We start from the raw sequence: 18,989 nt of genomic DNA, 5'->3' as shown, positions 1-18,989 counted from the left end.
TTATTTTATGGGTGAGTAATATTCCATTGTATATATGTACCACCTCTTCTTTATCCACTCATCCATTGATGGACACCCAGGTTGCCTCCATTCCCAGGCTATTATAAATAATTCTGCAATGAATATATGGATGCACATGTTCCTTCAAAGTAGTATTTTGGGTTTCTTCAGATAAATATCCAGAAGTGGGATTACTGAGCCTTTCTTTGTCTCTTGTTATAGCCTTTGTTTTAAAGTTTATTATGGCTGATATAATTATTGCTACCCTAGCCTTTTCTTTTTCATTTCCATTTTCATGAAATATCTTTTTCTATCCCTTTACTTTCAGTCTGTTTGTGCCTTTCAATCTGAAGTGAGTCTCTTTTAGGCAGCATATGTAAGGGTCTTTTCTTCTTCTCTATTCAGCCATCCTACATCTTTTGAATGGAGCATTTAATTATTTTTCATTCAAAGTACTTGTTGATAGATATGAAGTTATTGCCATTTTATTATTCATATTTTTGATACATGTTTTTTTCTTCTTAAAGAAGTCCCTCCGAAATTTCCTATAATTTTGTTTGGGAGATGATGAACTCCTTAGCTTTTTCTTGTCTGGGAAGCTCTTCATCTGTCCTTCCATTCTAAGTGATAGCTCTTCTGGGTAGAGTCATCTTGGTTGTAGGTCCTTGCTTTTCATCATTTTGAATACTCTGTGCCAATCCCTTCTGGCCTGCAAAGTTTCCATCCAGAAATTAGCTGACAGTCTTACAGGAGCTCCCTTGTGGATAACTAATTGCTTTTCTCTTGCTGCTTTTAAGATTCCCTCTTTGTCTTTAAACTTTGGCATTTTAATTATCATGTGTCTTAGTGTGGGCCACTTTGGGTTTATTTTGTTTAGGACTCTGTGCTTTCTGGGCTTGTATGTCTATTTCCTTCACCAGGTTAGGGAAGTTTTCCATCAGTGTTTCTTCAAATAGGTTTCAATTTCTTTCTCTCTCTCTTCTCCTCTGGTACCCTTTGATGAGAATGTTATTATGCTCGATGTTATCCCAGAGGCCCCTTAAACTATCCTCTTATTTTTGGATTCTTTTTTCTTGTTGCTATTCTGATTGGGTCTCCTCCACTACCCCATCAAATCACTGACTTGATCCTCCATTTTATTCAATATGTTGATTCCTTCTAACTTACTTTTCATCTCTGATATTGTATTAATTTCTATCTGATTCCCTTTTATATTTTCCATCTCCATTTTTATGTTTTCTATCTCTTTGTTAAAGTTCTCAGTGAGTTTATCTACTCTTCCTCTAAGTTCATTGAGCATCCTTATAACCACTGTTTTGAATTCTGCATCTGGTAGATGGTCTCCATTTTGTTTAGTTCTTTTTCTGGAACTTTGTTCTGTTCTTTCATGTGGACATCTTTCTTTGTCTCCCCATTTTGACTGCCTTCTTGTGTTTGTTTCTACGTATTAGGTAGGGCTCCTAAGTCTCCTGATCTTAGTAGAGTGGCCTTATGCAGTAGATGTCCTGTCTTGCAGTCTTCCCCGGTCTCCTGAGTCAAGTGCTCAAGGTATGTCTTTTGCGTGGGTTGTGTGTGCCCTTCTGTTGTAGTTGAGCTTTGGTTGCTGTTTGTACATTGATGGGAGGAATTGACCTTTGGGTTGATTGGTTGTGAGGACTGATTGGTGAGGAATGACCTTAAAGAGTAGGATTTACTGTAGCAGATCTCTGGTGGAAGCCCAGTCTGCCCTTTGGGTGTTTCCTCCTCAAATCCAGCCCTGGGTGTGTTCTGGCTCCAGGGCCCATCAAAAGAGGCCACTTGGTATGTATGCCAGCTTAAGAGCCTCCTGAGAAGGGCCCAACTGCAGGCCAAGTTTAACCACAGCTTGTGCACTTCCAGGGCCACCAGAAAAGGGTCACTAAGCAATCCACAGTTGGCTGCTACACAGCTGGGCTTATAGTTGCCTCGAGAGGCCAAGCCAAGAACCAAGTCTGGCTGCCGCTAGTGCAAAGCTTGGGGCTCGTCAGCAAGAGGTATGGGGCACACTGAGGCCAGATGCTGCTGCTTTGGGTTTTGTGAGCCTTTGAGAAATTTTAGGAAAGCCCACAGCATGAGCCACAATAGGCCATTTGTATGGGAAAAAAACACTGGAGGCAGCTTGGGTGGGCCCGCATGTTGCAAAAGGTATAGTCTCAGGGATTCTCCTGGGTGGAGTGACCTGTGATAACCAGGTAGGTGGAGACTCAAATATGGCAGCTGCCTGCATTAGCACTCTGGGAGTGGGGAGGGCTCAACAAAGTAACAATGGATTCTGCCAATGCTTCTGTCTGAGATAAAACCACCCCTCCAGCCCTCGCCCTGAAGCCAGACAACTCAGTTCCTCCCTGCATGTCCCTGGCACTCTTCCAGCAGCTGATGACCTCTACGGTACTGATAACAAATTGCTGGAGCCCAGAGTAAGTCCATCATCTAGTAAGTCTGTGCACGGGCCCTTTAAGAGGAGAAGTCTGAGACTCCTGCAGCCTTCTGTCTCACTCAGCCACAACCTCTGTGGGTTTTCACAGTCATAGGTTATGGGGACTTCTCTTTCTGGCACTGAAACCCTGGGCTAGAGAGCCCAGTGTGGAGCCGGAGGGAAGGGGCTTGCAGCTAAGATAACCCTCTTGGTTCTTGACCTCCACACTCAGTTGTGGGACCAACTTGTTTTGCATCTCTACCCTTTCTACTAGTTTCGAGGTGACCTCTTATGTATGTCCCCAAGTTGTAGGACTTCTGTTCAGCCAGATCATGCAACTCCCAGTGGTAGCTGTGCTGTAATTTTGATGTGGTCAGGAGAGCAGGCGAGCACAGCATCTACCTTCTACGCCATCTTGACTGTACCCCCCAAAACATATTTATTCTTATTGCTTTATATAGAAGTCTCTTAAATCAGACAGGGGAAAAGTAGATAGCAATAAAAAGTACAGACAAATACAAACAAAATGTGACAGTACGAAAAAATAAAAATACATTTCTACTGTCTTTTATATTGACCTATGTAGTTACTTTTACTGATGCTCTTTATTTCTTCCTATGAATTCTTGTTGCTGCCTAGTATCTTTTATTTTTGCCTAAAGAACTCTCTTTGATTAAATATTTTTTTATTTTTAATTTTTTTTAAATTTTTCAATTACAGTTGACATACAATATTATATTAGTTTCAGGTGTACAACACAGTAATCAGATATCTATATAATCTATGAAATGATAACCCTTACAATGCCAGTACCCATCTGACACCATATGTAGTTATTACAATGTTATTGATTATATTCCTTATGCTATACTTTATGTCCCCATGACTATTTTGCACTACCAATTTCTACTTCTTAATCCCTTTACTTTTTTTACCCACTCTCCCAACTTTTTCCCACTTGGCGACCATCAAAATGTTCTCTGTATTTATGAGTTTATTTCTGTTTTGTTTGTTTATTTTGTTCTTTAGATTCCACATATAAGTACAATCATATGGCATTTATCTTTTTCTATTTGACTTACTCTACTCAGCACAATACCCTCTAGGTATATTTCATGTTGCTGCAGATGGCAAAATTTCATTTTTTTATGGCCTAATGATATTTCATTATATATATGTTCCACCTCTTCTTTATCCATCTATTTATTGATGGACACTCAGGTTGCTTCCATATCTTGGCTATTGTAAATAATGCTGCAATGAATATGTAGATGTACATGTCCCTTCGAAGTAGTGTTTTAGATTTTTTCAGATAAACACCCAGAAGTGGGATTACTGGGTTTTTCTTTGTTTCCTGTTTTAACCTTTGTTTTAAAGTCTATTTTGTCTGATATAACTATTACTACCCCAGACTTTTTTTTTTTCATTTCCATTTCACAGAATATGTTTTTCCATCCCTTTACTTTCAGTCTGTGTGTGTCTTTCAATCTGAAGTGAGTTTCTTATAGGCAGCATATGTAAGGGTCTTGTTTTTTTTTTTATCCATTCAGGCCCCTTATGTCTTTTTATTAAAACATTTAATCTATTTACAATTAAAGTAATTACTTATAGATATGTAGTTATTGCTATTTTATTATTCATCTTTTTTATATTTTTTTCATAACCCTTTGATTAGCACTCTAAGATATGATCTCTCTTCTTTACATTCCCAAAACATTCCCCAGCATATATAGACATACACTATACTATTCTCCATTGATATATTGTAAATCGGCTTTGGAATTTGTCTCTCTCTCTTTTTAAAAATATGCTAAAGTACTCAACATGGTTCCTGACACTTAATAAATAATCGATAAATACATAATACATTTTAATTTATTAAATATGTCTGAACACCTGTATCTATTCATAAAATAGTTACTATTCGGTTTATTTATTAAATATGTCTGAACATCATGTATCTATTCATAAAATAGTTACTATTCGGTTAATATGCATAGACATTATATAAACCCTGGAGTATATAAAGATGGGTAATATAGTCCCTAGTCTTGATTAAAATATGGTAAAGTAAAATTGACATTAAGCTGCGTTGTTTCATTTAGCCTAGCTTATTTTATTTATGTATGTATGTAACAAAATAGATTAGCATTTGGACAGGTTTAAAGATTATTTTAAAATATATAATTACCAATATAATAGCACTAATTATATGAGGACAACATTCATTCACATGCATCTTATTCATGCATGCCTGGATGTGCTGGTTATAAGAGATAAAAGAGAAGGACTCTATTCTAGTAGGAAAGCCTTATTGATATATAATTATAACGATCCATTGTGAGTTGTTATTTGAGAAATATGCAAAATGCTATAGTAGTATATGTTTCAAAACACACGAGTACAGAGGTTGTATTCTGAACAGTGCTTAGAAGAATGCCTGACAGTTTTTGAGTAAACATTTTCGTATCATGAAATCAATTATATTATCTTTATCTTGCATAAGTATAAAGCATTTGTAAAAACTAAGGTGTAAGAGAAAGCATTCAATAAAACAAAATGAAATAACTTTCTTTTGTTTAAAGAGGGGAAAAATAATGTGATTGGCTGAGGGAAAAATGGTGCAGTCAAGGATGTTTCCTTTGTGCAGATTCACTTGAAGTGCCTCAGAGAGATGAGACATTTAAAAATAGACGGTACACTTCTGAAAGGCTATGTTAAGCTTATTTGGAGTCTTATATTGAAGTCATTTTTCTTACCTTCTTTCTATAAAGTTTATATAATTACGAGCTTATTGGAACTATCTGTATAACAGGCATTTTCGGTGAAGGCGCTATAACAACCAAGGCGTAAAAATTGGCACTTGGGGGTAAGCCCACCCAAATCATACTCTTTATTATGTATAAAGCACAAATATACATATATACATACAGTTCCTAAGCAGTGTATGTGTGGAATTCAAATTTCACAAGGGGATAGTGGAATTAAGAAAAAACTGTCTAAAAATGCTTGTTAAGGGGGAAATAATAAAAAAGTTTGAGAAATACTTTAGTATAGGAAATTTCTAGGAGAAAACAGAAATTCATAAAAATTTATACCAGAGAAATGATGGATTATTTTATCAGTACTTTAAGTTACATATGTTTTCTATCAACCGTCATCAAAATGTAATGAAAAGACAAAAGAAAATGATGATGATAAATATCATCTAAAAAAGTGACTATTATTATTATTTAGTTGCACAAACTATAAATAATCAGTGTTTTACATCTCAGTTTTTAAAAATTCAAGGTTATTCGTCATAGCTCTCTAGAAATAATTGTTAATGTTTTTAGAAGATAATAGATATTGAAATATTTATAAAAGATATGTCATTCTTTTTTAGAAAACATATTAAAAGTTCATAAGTAATGAATTTAATTAATTTTTATTCAGTTCTTTTACTTTATTCATAGAAAAGTCACCACTGTCCTTGGATTTATCTTCACAATCAAATATTACGCAATGGCTCCATCAGAAAGATACATCACTAATGGTTGAAAAAAAGAGTGATTGTGTCATAGAACGTATCTGCCAGGAATCTGAACATTGTACTCTGTTGTATGAGAATTTTAAGGAAACCTGTGGGAGGGAATCAGAACAATGCAAGACTTTTGATGGAGGCCACCTGTGTGCAGTATTAAAAGAAAGTCTGAAAAAAACGATCTTGTGGAATTGTCAGTGCAATGACCCTTCAAAAGTAGAGTGCATTGAAATTTGGAAAAGTTTGTTTGAAGACAATTGTATACAGGATGATCAAATGAATCAAGTTTCAGCTGTCAGTGAAGACTATGAAGATGGATTCAACCAGGATATTGTTTCTGGTTGGTATTCAAAAGATTTTAGGAACATTAAGTATAATCACAAATATGAGTTAACTAAAAAATATTTAATTTCCTATTCTAGCTCTGTCATTTCTGCCTGTACTTCTCCTAGGAAACTAAAATTTAAAAACTCAACGATTATATGCAAAAGAGATTGTGAAGAAGCAAATGCGAAAAGGTTTTAGTATAATGTTAATTTTATTCATTCATTCATTTATTCATTCATTGAACAATTACATATGAGACATTTACAATGTGCTAGGTCCTGTGCAGCAGAATTAAAAAAAAACAAAGAAAAAACAAAACTTTGTGCCCTTTATTGAAGGAGCTTATTATTTTTTAAGGGATTTTTAAAAATAGATAAAATCGGTAATGATAATTATCTGTTCATTTAATAGATATTTCTTTTGCTTGCTTACCATGCCCCAGGGCATTTTCTAAGATGTGAGGCTAAAGCAGTAAGCAAAACAAACAAAAATCACTGCTCTCCAGGAGCATCCGTTTTAAATTGAGATGTGTCTTGAGTCAGTTTTCCTGGAAATAGACTGAGACAGAGGTTGGCATGCAGAAAATGTATTGGGCCAAGGTCTCAGGAGCAAAAGCTAGGAGGAAGTGAGAAAAACAAGATGAGGTGGAGGAAGAAGACGAAATGCAATTTAATTGCCACAGTAAATTAAGTTGATTCCACAGAAAGCTTGTACCTAGAATGGCTTTTCAGGGATATCACACCCGTAGAGGCAAGAGACGTGATCTTTGAACCCCTAACGTGGGCTAGTCCTTAGATACGAGCTGTCTCCTAGGAAAGTCTGTAACCTTGGGTGTGGCAACTTTCTTTGGATGAGAGCAATGCCAGGAAAAGGATCAGTGTGATCCAATCCCCAAAATAATCCCGGCAGTTGGGGAAATTAGTACCTGAGGAGACCTTAGTAGTGAGCCATAGCATCTAATATGGGGACAAAGAAAATTAATCAGGATAAATTATTTTAAGGTATGGATTTTAAACATTATAAGTGCTAATGAGAAATATAATACAGGTAGGGGGAAAAGAGATCTGAATGGGTGGTTTGTAATTTTAAGGATGGACAGAAAGTTGCTCTGAAGAAATAACTATTTGAGTAAAGATTGAAAGTGGCAGGGAATGAGGCATGTGGATATCTGGGGAAAGAGTACTTAACACAGAAGAAACAGCTAATTAAAGGTCCTGAGCTGGGAATATGTCTGTAGATCTGAAGAAAAGCAGAGAGGACCACAAGCTAGAGTTAAGAGAGCAAGGAACTGAAGTGTAGGAGATAAAATCTGATATAAAACTGGGGACAAGATCATGAAGGGCTTTGTAGGTCATTTCAAAATCATTGGCTCTACTCTGAGTGATATAGAAAAACAATGAAGAATTTTGGCCAGGGGAGTGTCATGGTCTGATTTATATCTTTAATAGGATAATTCTTGTTTTTGCATTGATAACTGAGTAAAGAGAAACAAAGGCTCAAGTGGGGAAACAGTTAGGGATTTATATAATAATGGAGCAAAAAGACAATGGATGATGGATCAGTATGGGAAGTTGTCAGATTCTGGATATTTTTTTTTAATATTAGTGGATCAAATGGAAATGCAAGGGAAAAAAAAGAAATCAAAGTTGACGCCAAGGTTTTTGTCTCAAGTAAGGAGAATGATGTGACTGTCATTTTTAAATTAATGAATATGGGAACAATTACAGGAAGAAGAGGCTTTGATGGGGAACGGAGGAAAAGTCAGAAGTCAGTTTTGGATGTGTTGAGTCTGAAATGTTTATTAGATATACAAGTGAAGCTATTGAGTAGGCAGTTTTATGTATGTAATTGATATCTAAATTCCATGTATGACATATAGAGGAAATGAGATCTGTGCAGTAAATATAAATGGGGGGATCATTTACCAATAGATGCTAAATAAGATCATGTGACTAGATGAGGTCAATAGAGAAAAGCATGGTGTCTTGGATCAGAGTGGTAGCAGAGTAAGAAGATATCGACTTCTATATATATTTCGATATTAATGGATGAATAAAGGGGAACAGTATGTGTTTTTACGTATATGATCTTAGAACTCAAATCTAAGCCTGATTGTTGTATGCTTCTATTTATTCCCATGATATATAGCCCTTTATTTCTTCTTCAGCAATTAAGCTATGGTTTAAAATCTACTCTGGGAAAAAATGTCCATACACATACATGTGTACCATATAAAATTAGAATTTAAGAGCAGAGAATTTATTATAATACATTTCTCATAGCATATAAAACAGTATACATCCAAGATAGAATTTATTTTCCCATGCTAATTTAACCATTTTGTTGTGTTTGTAATAATTATACATATAGTGAGCATATTAATCTACTTGGGCTGACATAACAAAATACCACAGGCTTGTGGCTTAAACAACAGGAATTTATTTTCTCAGTTATGGAGGCTGAGAATTCCAGATCAAGGTCCATCAAGGTCCATCAAGGTCAGTTTCTTGTGAGAGATCTCTCCCTGACTTGTAGACTTCCTGGCTTCTTGCTATGTCCTCCTCACATATTTCCATGTTGTGTGTGCATGGAGGAAGAAAAGTGACTAAGATCTCTAATGTCTCTTTTTATTATGACACTAACCCTATTAGAGCAAAGTCCCACTCCTATGACCTTATTTAACCTTAATTACTTCCTTAGAAACATCATCTCCAAATACAGCTACACTTGGAGTTAGGGTTTCAACATAGGAATTTGGGAGGGACACATTCAGTTCATAACGGTAAGTAAATTCATTGCTTATTTATGTTTCAGTGAGAGACTCCTGAATATGTTTTAGTCAGTAGCACAGCCATACTAATCAGTTCCAAAGCAGAAGTATTAATATATAATAAAAGGTCTAGCCTAGATTTTTGTGTCTCTTATAAAAGCTATATGACTCTCCGAGATTTGCTTATTGGGATTTTATTCCTCAGAGATACAGGATAGTGGACTCTAGAAGGGATAGTAATTCTTGAGCTGAGACTTCATTAGTAGAAAAATAAAAATCACATATAGTTATAATAGTTAGAATAATGCAAGGAGTCTGAAAGGCTGAGATACATCTGGGGGTAAAAATAATTTTCTTGTGATTATAATACCATTTATATGAAGTAGAAGGGCGGACAGGGAGTTTAGACAGTTAGCTCAGGTAAGGACAATTGAATCATAAAGAGACATTTATGCCAAAATAGAAGTCAATATCTTAATCAATAGCCAATGACAAAAAATGAATTTTTATTTTAAAACAAAAAAATTGCACCACTCTCCTATAACTTTATGCATATGTCTTTCAGAGCTCCTTATGTTTTCTTTTTACTTTTGTTTATATGTATATATTTTCTTCCAGGCTGTGAATGTTCAATGACAGGGATCGCAGATTTGTGTCTTCAGTATCACATTTGTTACATAGGAGAGACTTAACCAATGTTTTCTAAATGAAATATTTAGAATTGCATAGCCACACTGAGTTCACTTCCATTAACAGATTCTCCAATTCTATTTTGATTTCTAAGAACTCTGGGAGGGTAAGACAAACAGAGGTAGAAATAGTCTTCACATTGCATTTCAATCTAATTAAGATACTACTGGGAAGAGGAAGGTTTTTTTTTTTTTAATCAGACAATATTCCTATTTTTTTTTCTCCCCAGACAGATTCTTTATTTCAATACACATGGCCTACTTGTTAGCATTTGTTTTAACTTTCAAGTAACTGAATCCTCAGAGCAGGCCTGTTTAACTCACTTGAATGACATTTCTGGGGTTTGTTTTTCTTCATCTGTACCTCACTAATTTTGAATATCAAGAGTTAAATAAGTATTACATGAGCTTGTATGTATTTTTGCTTAATTTCTCATTTATAAATGTAGCCCATAAATAAGTATTACATGAGCTTGTATGTATTTTTGCTTAATTTCTCATTTATAAGTGTAGCCCACATTCTCCTATTAAATTTAGAAAATTGTTCACTAATGAAATAGTCTCTTTTATTTCTAGATAACTCGAAAGAAGATAATGAATTCATATGGAATTTAACTACTCTTCCCTATCACGGTAATGTTTATAAATTATAATTTTGATCTACATTATAAATATTGGCCAATATAATTTAGAATATACTTACTAGGCTTCTTAAAGATATGTTGATATAAAATAAATTGTGTGGCTTTTTATAGTTCTAATATTATAAAATACAACAAAATTATTGCATTTCTTCACTAATGTACCAAAGCAATGCTTTGTCTATCCATCATCTATTTACAGTTATGCTGAGGAATATTTTACAATTAAAACCAAAGACTAGATCTTAGTTAAATGTCATGGATATTTTGATCAGAAAAATTAAATTGTTTGAGGCCAACTATTTTTGTGTATATGTTTGTGTATATGTACTTGTGTTTTCTAGAATGTGAGTATCTTTATATGTTGGAATAACAATGTGGAAACTTTTGTCAAGATTTTCCCCCAAAAGAAAAAGAACAATGGAATAGGAGTCATTTTTATTTGATTAGCAATGATGAATTCATCATAAGCTATAGAGCTCAAATGCAATTTCTGGAGATCTGTTATTTATAGTTGAGAAACTTGGACTCAAGAATTTTTTCTTCAGCTCTGTTTTGGCCCTACACATTTCCCATCACCTTTGTATCACAATACATATCCAGTTGAGATGAAAGATGATTCAAATAATCCACTATTCAGATCTCAGTAAATTCGTATTAACTCAAAAAAACAAACAAACAAAAAAAAACAAAGAAGAAGAAAAGAAAACAAATGTTTGCCCAAAATAGCACATTGCTATGCTATTGTATTTTGCTCATAGACTTCTCACCATGTTTTGCAGATTCTGTAAGTTCAACTTTATGTTTACATTTTCGTGACCTGGGGATGTCATTGCTTTCAGGGATGAAAGGGATCTGGTCCTGTTTGGAAGTGGCAGAGATGTGTGTAGGGGATGTAGTCTGTAATACACAATTGGCCCCTTACCTTAAAGCTTGCTCAGCAAATGGAAATCTGTGTGATGTGAAACACTGCCAAGCAGCCATACGGTTCTTCTATCAAAATATGCCTTTTAACATTGCCCAGATGTTGGTTTTTTGTGACTGTGCTCCATCTGACATACCTTGTCAGCAATCCAAAGAAGCTCTTCACAGCAAGCCATGTGCAGTGAACATAGTTCCACCCCCTACTTGCCTCAATGTAATTCACAGCTGCCGAAATGATGAATTATGCAGGTGAGTAAAAACACACATACCTTACTTTCTTATTTCGGCACCTTATTTGTTACAGTCCAGTCCTAACACTTGATCTCATTACATTAGCTAGATTTCCCACCATTATACAATGTGATGTAAACAAAGCCAGACAATTCATATTTTTGAATCTGTAGTACATGTGTAGGATCTTTTTTGAAATTCAAATGCAGAACATGTTTTAGGATTAAAAAAAATCAGTATGTCAGGATTTGGTAGCCATGAAATAGCATTATTAAAATTATGTAGTTAAATTACACTAAAGAATAATAGATTTGATTAATAGATCTATAGCTTGTATGTCAGTTTTTAAATTTGCTTTTTTGGTATGATCATCTAGGGCTGTTAAACATCATAGAATTTTGACAAGGTGACTCTTCAAATTTCAGAATAAATTCTTTCTGTCTTAGACTGAGTATCAAGAAGGAGAAATGAGCTTGAGTGCAGTTTGAATATCCCCAACACACACCTATGTCATGATGTCAGCACTGAATCCATTCTCTTCTTCTCAACCTTGCACCCTTGATTCTAAGGGGAATTATGTTAGTCATTTATTTGTTTGTTCAAAAAAAAATTATGTACCTACTACTACTCTAGACATCGGTGTACAAGAGACAAAATGCCTGCCATGTGGAGTTTATATTCTAGTGGAAGAGACAGACAATAAATAAGAAAAATGTATATTGTAAGGTAATGAGTGCTCTGGAGAGTAACCATAAGAAAAACGGCAATAAAACATAATAAGGGGTATTGTGAATAGACAGAAAGAGTTGCTATGTAAACGGGGTGGTCCCAGTAGAGAGCACTTTACCAGACTTAAAGAAGTGAGGGAATGAGCCTCTCTCAGTAAATATCCAAAAAAGATACCAAACAAATGGTATTTGTCTCAAAGACAAATCCTGACAATTTCCTCAGCTGGTGCTGAGGAAAAAACATGCGTGGCATTTTACAAAAGCAATGAGGACAGAGCGCGCAAGGGGGAGAGCAAAAGAAGTTGTTAAAGATTTAACTGGATGGGGTATGGGCAGGCATAGATCATGGAGGGCCTTGAGGGACACTAAGGACTTTGGTTTTTGCTCCAAGTGAAATGGAGAAGTACTGGAGGATTTTGAGGAGAAGTATGGTCTGGCTCACTTCTTGAAACTTCCACTCTGGCTGCTAGTTGAGACTAGACTGTACTTTTACGGGTAATTACTCCTGGGAATCTATTCCAACACTGTGTTTTTTAGTTTTCTTCACTATGGTCTTCATTATCACATTTCCCTGTAAATTCAAGATGAATTTATGTTTTGTGTGGTAAGAAATCCATATTAAATGTGCCTTTTTGGATAAGAATAAAAGATGGAGGAAAGAATGAGAATACTGTGTATATGATGAATCAAAACTATTTGTGGCATTGATGTTACATGTTGAAGGAGTTTGATTTAACAACCGGTATTAAATTGTATAATTTTTGAATTCTTTTTTTGCCTTTTTGAGTAATTTTTTATATTAATTTGTTTGCCTGCTACCTTCTATCAGGAACTGTTTCATGTTGTTTCAATGAATGAAACTCCATATATAGCAAATTTGTTTAAAGATCTAAATAAACATTTAGCATGAAGGAGTAGCTGTCGGAGTTTGACAGCTCAGAGCAAGATCTGTTATATTTGTCACCCTGCTTTAATACCTGGCAAATGAACTAAAAGATTTAATGATAACTTCCTGAAAAGGCTGGTTCTTGGTCAACTGCTTTCTTTTGGTCTTTTCACTGTCAACTATCTTTACTCCTTTACTCTCAATTACTCTCACTTGATAATGTAGGTACAAAGTTTGTAAACATTTGTTGAAAAAAGATAATACTTCCTTATAACACACATTCTATAAGATAAAAGATAAAAATCTAAACAGAGTGCTAGGACACTGACATTTTTTGCTTCAACTTATTGCATAAAATGCCAAAATTCTTAAGATTAAGTTTTATTTGAGGATTCTGTCATGTAAATGTTTATCAGTTATTTTATGGTTTATTAATTACTTGATTTTTCAAATTTATATATTCCAAAAATATGTTTTAGTAAAATATTATATTTCATCGATTCTAAGTTGCAAATTTCCACACATTTTAATGTCACTAACATATTTGTGATGAGTCTTAAGCTGAATAAAAAAATTTATTAAATTATAATAATAATTAATTGCCAATAGGTGATTTTAATTTTAATACAATAATGATATCTCCTATAATCAATAAAATATTAAAATGTTTGTTTACACTATTTTCCTCAGGTTATAAATAGAATATTATCATCTACCTGTCTATCACCTATCTACATTAACAAGGAAACCTAACATTTTAACCAGCCAGGAGACACCTTTTCGTTTGTTTGTTTAAATCAAACCCTGTAAAAATACAGATGTCTGTGTGAATGGGCACCCAGCTTTTCCTGATTTTAGGGCCCTAGATATGCTACCTCATTATCCTAAAATTATTTGCATATTCAACCTTCAAAGTTTTATATGTCTAAGCTTTTCTATCAAATTAAATTTTAATCATTAGTGATAGAATCTGCTGTATACTTCTTGAGAAGCCTCGTGATGGATTCTGAAGCACACATTCTTGAAATATACTCACGTTGGCATCAATACCTTCTCAGATTGTCTGGCACATTGTTGGTAATTTGCCTCCACAGGGACTCTTGGGTTTAACCACCTCTCCAAAGTGCTTGGTGCAGGGTCTGGAACACAGTAGGTGCTCAAAAGTTGTCATATCATTTTCCTCTACTTTTGAATATTTTATTCTTAATTTTTATAATTTGTTAACGTATATATACATGTCTCCCCTTACATAATCTCCGTCTTTCATAGATTGATTTAGAGAGTAAGGACTGTGTGTCTTCAATTTTTTTTCACCATTTATAAATAGTCCCTTAATGAATACTTTATAGAAGTGATGGAAATATTATACAATATTAGTAGTCAAGGTGAAAAGACAAATCTTGTCATTTTCTCAAGCAAATTTTGCCTCAGGGAGATTTCTAGCTTTTACATTAAATTATTGTTAATGTAATTCAGATGGAAAAAAGTCTCCAAAAGAATAACCACTTCTTCAGTTAGGATGTTAACTCCTTTATTACTTACCTTTTTTTTGCTGAAGAGCCTGTACACAGACAAAGGAGAGCCCTTGGGTTTGACTATATAACTTCTGTCCCTGTTCCAGATTCTTCAGTTCATGACAGATTTTGAAACTCTTTTATTTATTTGAAAAGGTCAAAGAAAGCAATATAAAGACTATTTTTAAATTAATTTCATCTAATACAGGTAAACACTTGGAAATGAGGTTTGCCAATTATAAATATTTAGGAACTTACAGAAAATTATAACACATTATTATTTTATATGTATGCACTCAATAAAGTAATAAAAAAAGGTATTTACTTAGAAAAATTCTAATTATTTTCAAAAGCAAAACTCAACAATATATACATTTAGGTGCCATGGATCATTTACAAAAGTTGGCTATATACTAGGTAACAAAGGCAAATGTAATATATTCTGTGTACAGAAGTTACACAGACCATATACTCTTTTATTTTGCAATGTTCTAGAAATCAATAGCAATTATAAAACAAAATAATCAACTCCATTTTAAAGTTGCTTTTAAACACTTAATTGTTTGAACAATAAACCAAAATATAAAATTGTAGCATAATAAGAAAATAAAGGTAATGAAACACCATACATCAAAACATTTCTAACCTAAAATAAAATTTTTAAATATATAATTTTTTGCCACATTTAAAAATTTCTTCCAAATAATTTAGGTAACTAGTGTATGAAAGTTTTTTTTTTGTTGTTTTTAATATCGAATTAAGTATCCATTAATTCATTATTTTTGCAAAATTTCACAATTAATTTCCTGAATGAATAACTTCCATAAGTAGATAAAGCATGCAATTTAAACTTAGTAAAACACATATTAAAAGAAATAAATGGCACCTAGGTACAAATTTATTTTTTATCTACTTATAAATGATAATACTGTCAATACTTGCATTTAGATAACATCTTATATATAACCCTTAATGGCATTAAAGGACATATTTGTTCTGACCTCAAAATTATGTGATCAAAAATTGTATTTCTTTAAATATAAATTAATTTTTGCCAATGTATTAAAAGACTGATTCTGTTAAGATGACTTAAAATATGACATTATTAAATATAATGTCATTTATAGATTTAAGCACCATGTGGATAAATAAACTCATAACAAGTGTCATGTATTCAGAGGGTTTTCATACATGTTTGATGGTGACCCATTCAAGAAAAGATAAAAAATAATTTTAAGTGATAAATATTAAGGAGAAAAATTAATATCATTGGTTCCACTGAGAACAATATCTTCTAACTGTGAAAGTTTTAAAAATAACATTATTGAAACTTATTCAGCTAGTAAAACAAAAATCAAATACATAGAAAAGTTATATGAATGAATGTAGTTCTAATGGATAATCTTAGCCATTAAATAAACTCATAATGTTTTACTTAAAAAAAAGAAAAAGAAAACTCTTGCTGCCAAAGAAGCTGAAAGCATTTTTAAAATTCTAATTAGTCTGCTTAGAAATGTTGAGAAAGAGTATGGTACCTCCCACTCTGTGGGAAACTGGCTTGAAAAGTCAAGAACCTTATATGAAATCACTTGGTGTGAGACAATGGCCAAAGGCTAGTCACAAAACCACATTCTGCTTCAAAAAAATACTCCTAATAAATCTCCCAAGTAGTTCATACTGCAAATCATCAGCCATTGGAACAAAATTAGTAATGAAGGAAAATTCATCCAGGGAATCATAAACTTAACCTCTGTCTTTCATCACAAGAGGAAAGTAATTCACAAGGTTTCTCAACTTTTTCTTCTACGCTCTCTATTGGGAAGTTTGAAAGTAGGAACTTAATTTTCATCTATGTACTAGCACCTAGGAGTCATTTTGTTGTATGTTATGCTTTCATTAGGTGAGGAAGCACTACATGTTAATGTGAAATAATTACTCAGAGGTTAATTCCATTTCCCGACTCTTTCTAGGAGGCGCTATAGAACATTTCAGTCAAAATGCTGGCAGCATGTGACTAGAAAGTGCCATGAAGATGAGACTTGCATCAGTACTTTAAGCAAGCAGGATCTCATTTGCTCAGGAAGTGATGCCTGCAAAGCAGCTTACATTGGTACCCTTGGGACAGTTCTTCAAGTGCAGTGCACCTGTAGAACCATTACACAAAGTGAAGAATCTTTGTGCAAGATTTTTCAGTATATGCTTCATAGAAGATCATGTTTCAGTAAGTTATATATATTCGGTAAATTATATAAATATATATATATATATTTTTTTTCTTGTCTTTGTCTATTCGGCACAAAGTAATAACCCAGCACAGAAAATTTGTCTACAAAGACAACTTTGTGTTTGCTCTTCCATTTTAAATTCTATCTTCTGATTATGTTTTGGGCACTGTGTGTTTTACTCTTTCATCTACAAGTGGTACATTTTTTCATTTATAGGATTAGTCATTCCTAGTTATTATTTATTGCTTTCAATATCAACAGCAAAAAAGGTTTATCCTACCTGATAACTGAATATATCAGGTATCTATTATAAGTAACAGGACCCCCCAAAAAACTTAGAGACTTGAAATGACTGCTTATTTGCTCATAATTCCGCAAATTGGGCGTGGCTCAGTTGGGTGGTTCTTCTGATAGTCTTATCTAGGGTCACTCATGTATCTACAGTCATTTAGGGGCTCAGCTGAGGCCAGACAGTCCAAGATGGTATTGAGTAAGCACTGGTGGCTGGGATGCATGGTTCTCTTCTAACTGACCTCTTTAGCAGTAGACCCTGGGATTCATGTGGTAAAGGCAACATTTCTACTGGCTAAGTACTTATCAAATGTCTGCTTCTATCACATTTGCTAATGTCTCGCTGGACAAAACAAGTCATATAGCCAAGCTCAGTGTTACTGAGAGAGGGGACTATACAAAGACGTGTATATTTAAGATTGGATTCATCATGGGATCGTTAATTTAATAATCTATTATATGGCTGTCTCAACCAATGTAAAACATATTTTACTCTGGGATTTATTTTTTTCTCTTCTTGGTCTCTAATATGTCTGCTGATCTACCTGTAATGATAAGATGAAAAACACATTTTCTAAAGTTATTGTTTACTCTATTTTAGAAGAAAATCAAGATTTAGGACTTTAAATAAAGTGATATAAGTCATAAAGTGAATAAGTAGTTGAGAGGGATTTGTCTATGAATCATAGAAAGAACCTAAGGATGTGATCACATACTAAATCAAGATGTCTCCATTATCCATCTTCAGGGTTAGTCCATGCAACAATCTGAATTTCAAAACATCTCCAGGCACCTAGACTTCTTGTTATAATCACCAAACCATCAAATACCATTCCCAGGAGGAAATAATAGGGGTTTAATGTTTCATTGCAAATCAAACCTTTATATTGATGAAAAATATTTGAGAGATTTCTGTACCTATACCTAGCTAATTACATACAGATATACATATTTTTTATTTTTTCTATTTATCATCAGATACTAAAAAGATACACATTAGCCAATGTAATTATAATCGTGATTAGTTGTGTACTATATAATAAATACACAACTCAGTTAGTATGGTTTTTATTCCAAATGAGTTCTCTGTGGAATTTCTACAATTTTTATAATTGTCACTACAGATATATTTCACTTGAAATGATATCATGAGGAAAATTGCAGCACTATATATGTTGAGTCATTTTCTAAATAATCTTCCTCTGTAATTAATATTAGATGGTTAATTTTGTTGGAAGTAAAGGTTCTTATAACAAATGTCTCACAATATTGCAGAATGAAATACCAATTAAAATAATTTAAACCAATGACAATGTATACAGTTACATTATCAAGGTTATTTATAAGTGCTTCCTCCATATTAAATAGTATCTAGAAAAAAAAAATGTAGATCCTACACGTTAGTGACAACTCAGTTCCTTGGGCATAAGTTCTTTAAAGTGTCAGTCCCAGAAACCTATTCTAGTTCCAAGTCTGGTTTTCTTCCATGTGTTTTTAATCATTTTAATATCTTATTTTCATTATGTTTGGCTACTATACAGAACAAAAAAATATTTGTAGAGAAATAGAAATGACATTTAAAAATCCATAAACATTGAATTACTACATGTTTTAGAAAAATGAAAATTCAAAACTATTTCTTTACTCACCTAGTAAGACTAAACTTTATGAGATTTTATTTTCAAACATTACCCACTAAAAGCAGGAATTGCAAGTGACAGGTTAATAGAATTAAAGGACTCTGAAAGGTCTTCTGTCACAGTCTAGGTACTTGAGTAAATAAGAGTTTCAAGCAAAAACAAGAAC

General features: G+C 33.5%; 1 protein-coding gene across 1 annotated transcript in view; it reads left to right on the top strand.

Annotated features, from left to right (window-relative positions):
• The window catches only part of GFRAL (GDNF family receptor alpha like), a 53,822-nt gene that overhangs the window by 7,766 nt on the left and 27,067 nt on the right, over positions 1 to 18,989 (top strand). Inside the window, exons 4-6 of the mRNA XM_039853080.1 lie at positions 10,320 to 10,376; positions 11,227 to 11,557; positions 16,638 to 16,888. Of these exons, the coding sequence (XP_039709014.1) occupies positions 10,320 to 10,376; positions 11,227 to 11,557; positions 16,638 to 16,888 (639 nt within the window). The remainder of the gene's footprint in view (positions 1 to 10,319; positions 10,377 to 11,226; positions 11,558 to 16,637; positions 16,889 to 18,989) is intronic.

Source organism: Pteropus medius, unplaced genomic scaffold, assembly GCF_902729225.1.
Source record: "Pteropus medius unplaced genomic scaffold, Ma_sr-lr_union100, whole genome shotgun sequence".
Taxonomy (NCBI): domain Eukaryota; kingdom Metazoa; phylum Chordata; class Mammalia; order Chiroptera; family Pteropodidae; genus Pteropus; species Pteropus medius.
Note: the sequence above shows the minus strand (reverse complement) of the source record. Positions and strands in the feature narration are given on the sequence as shown.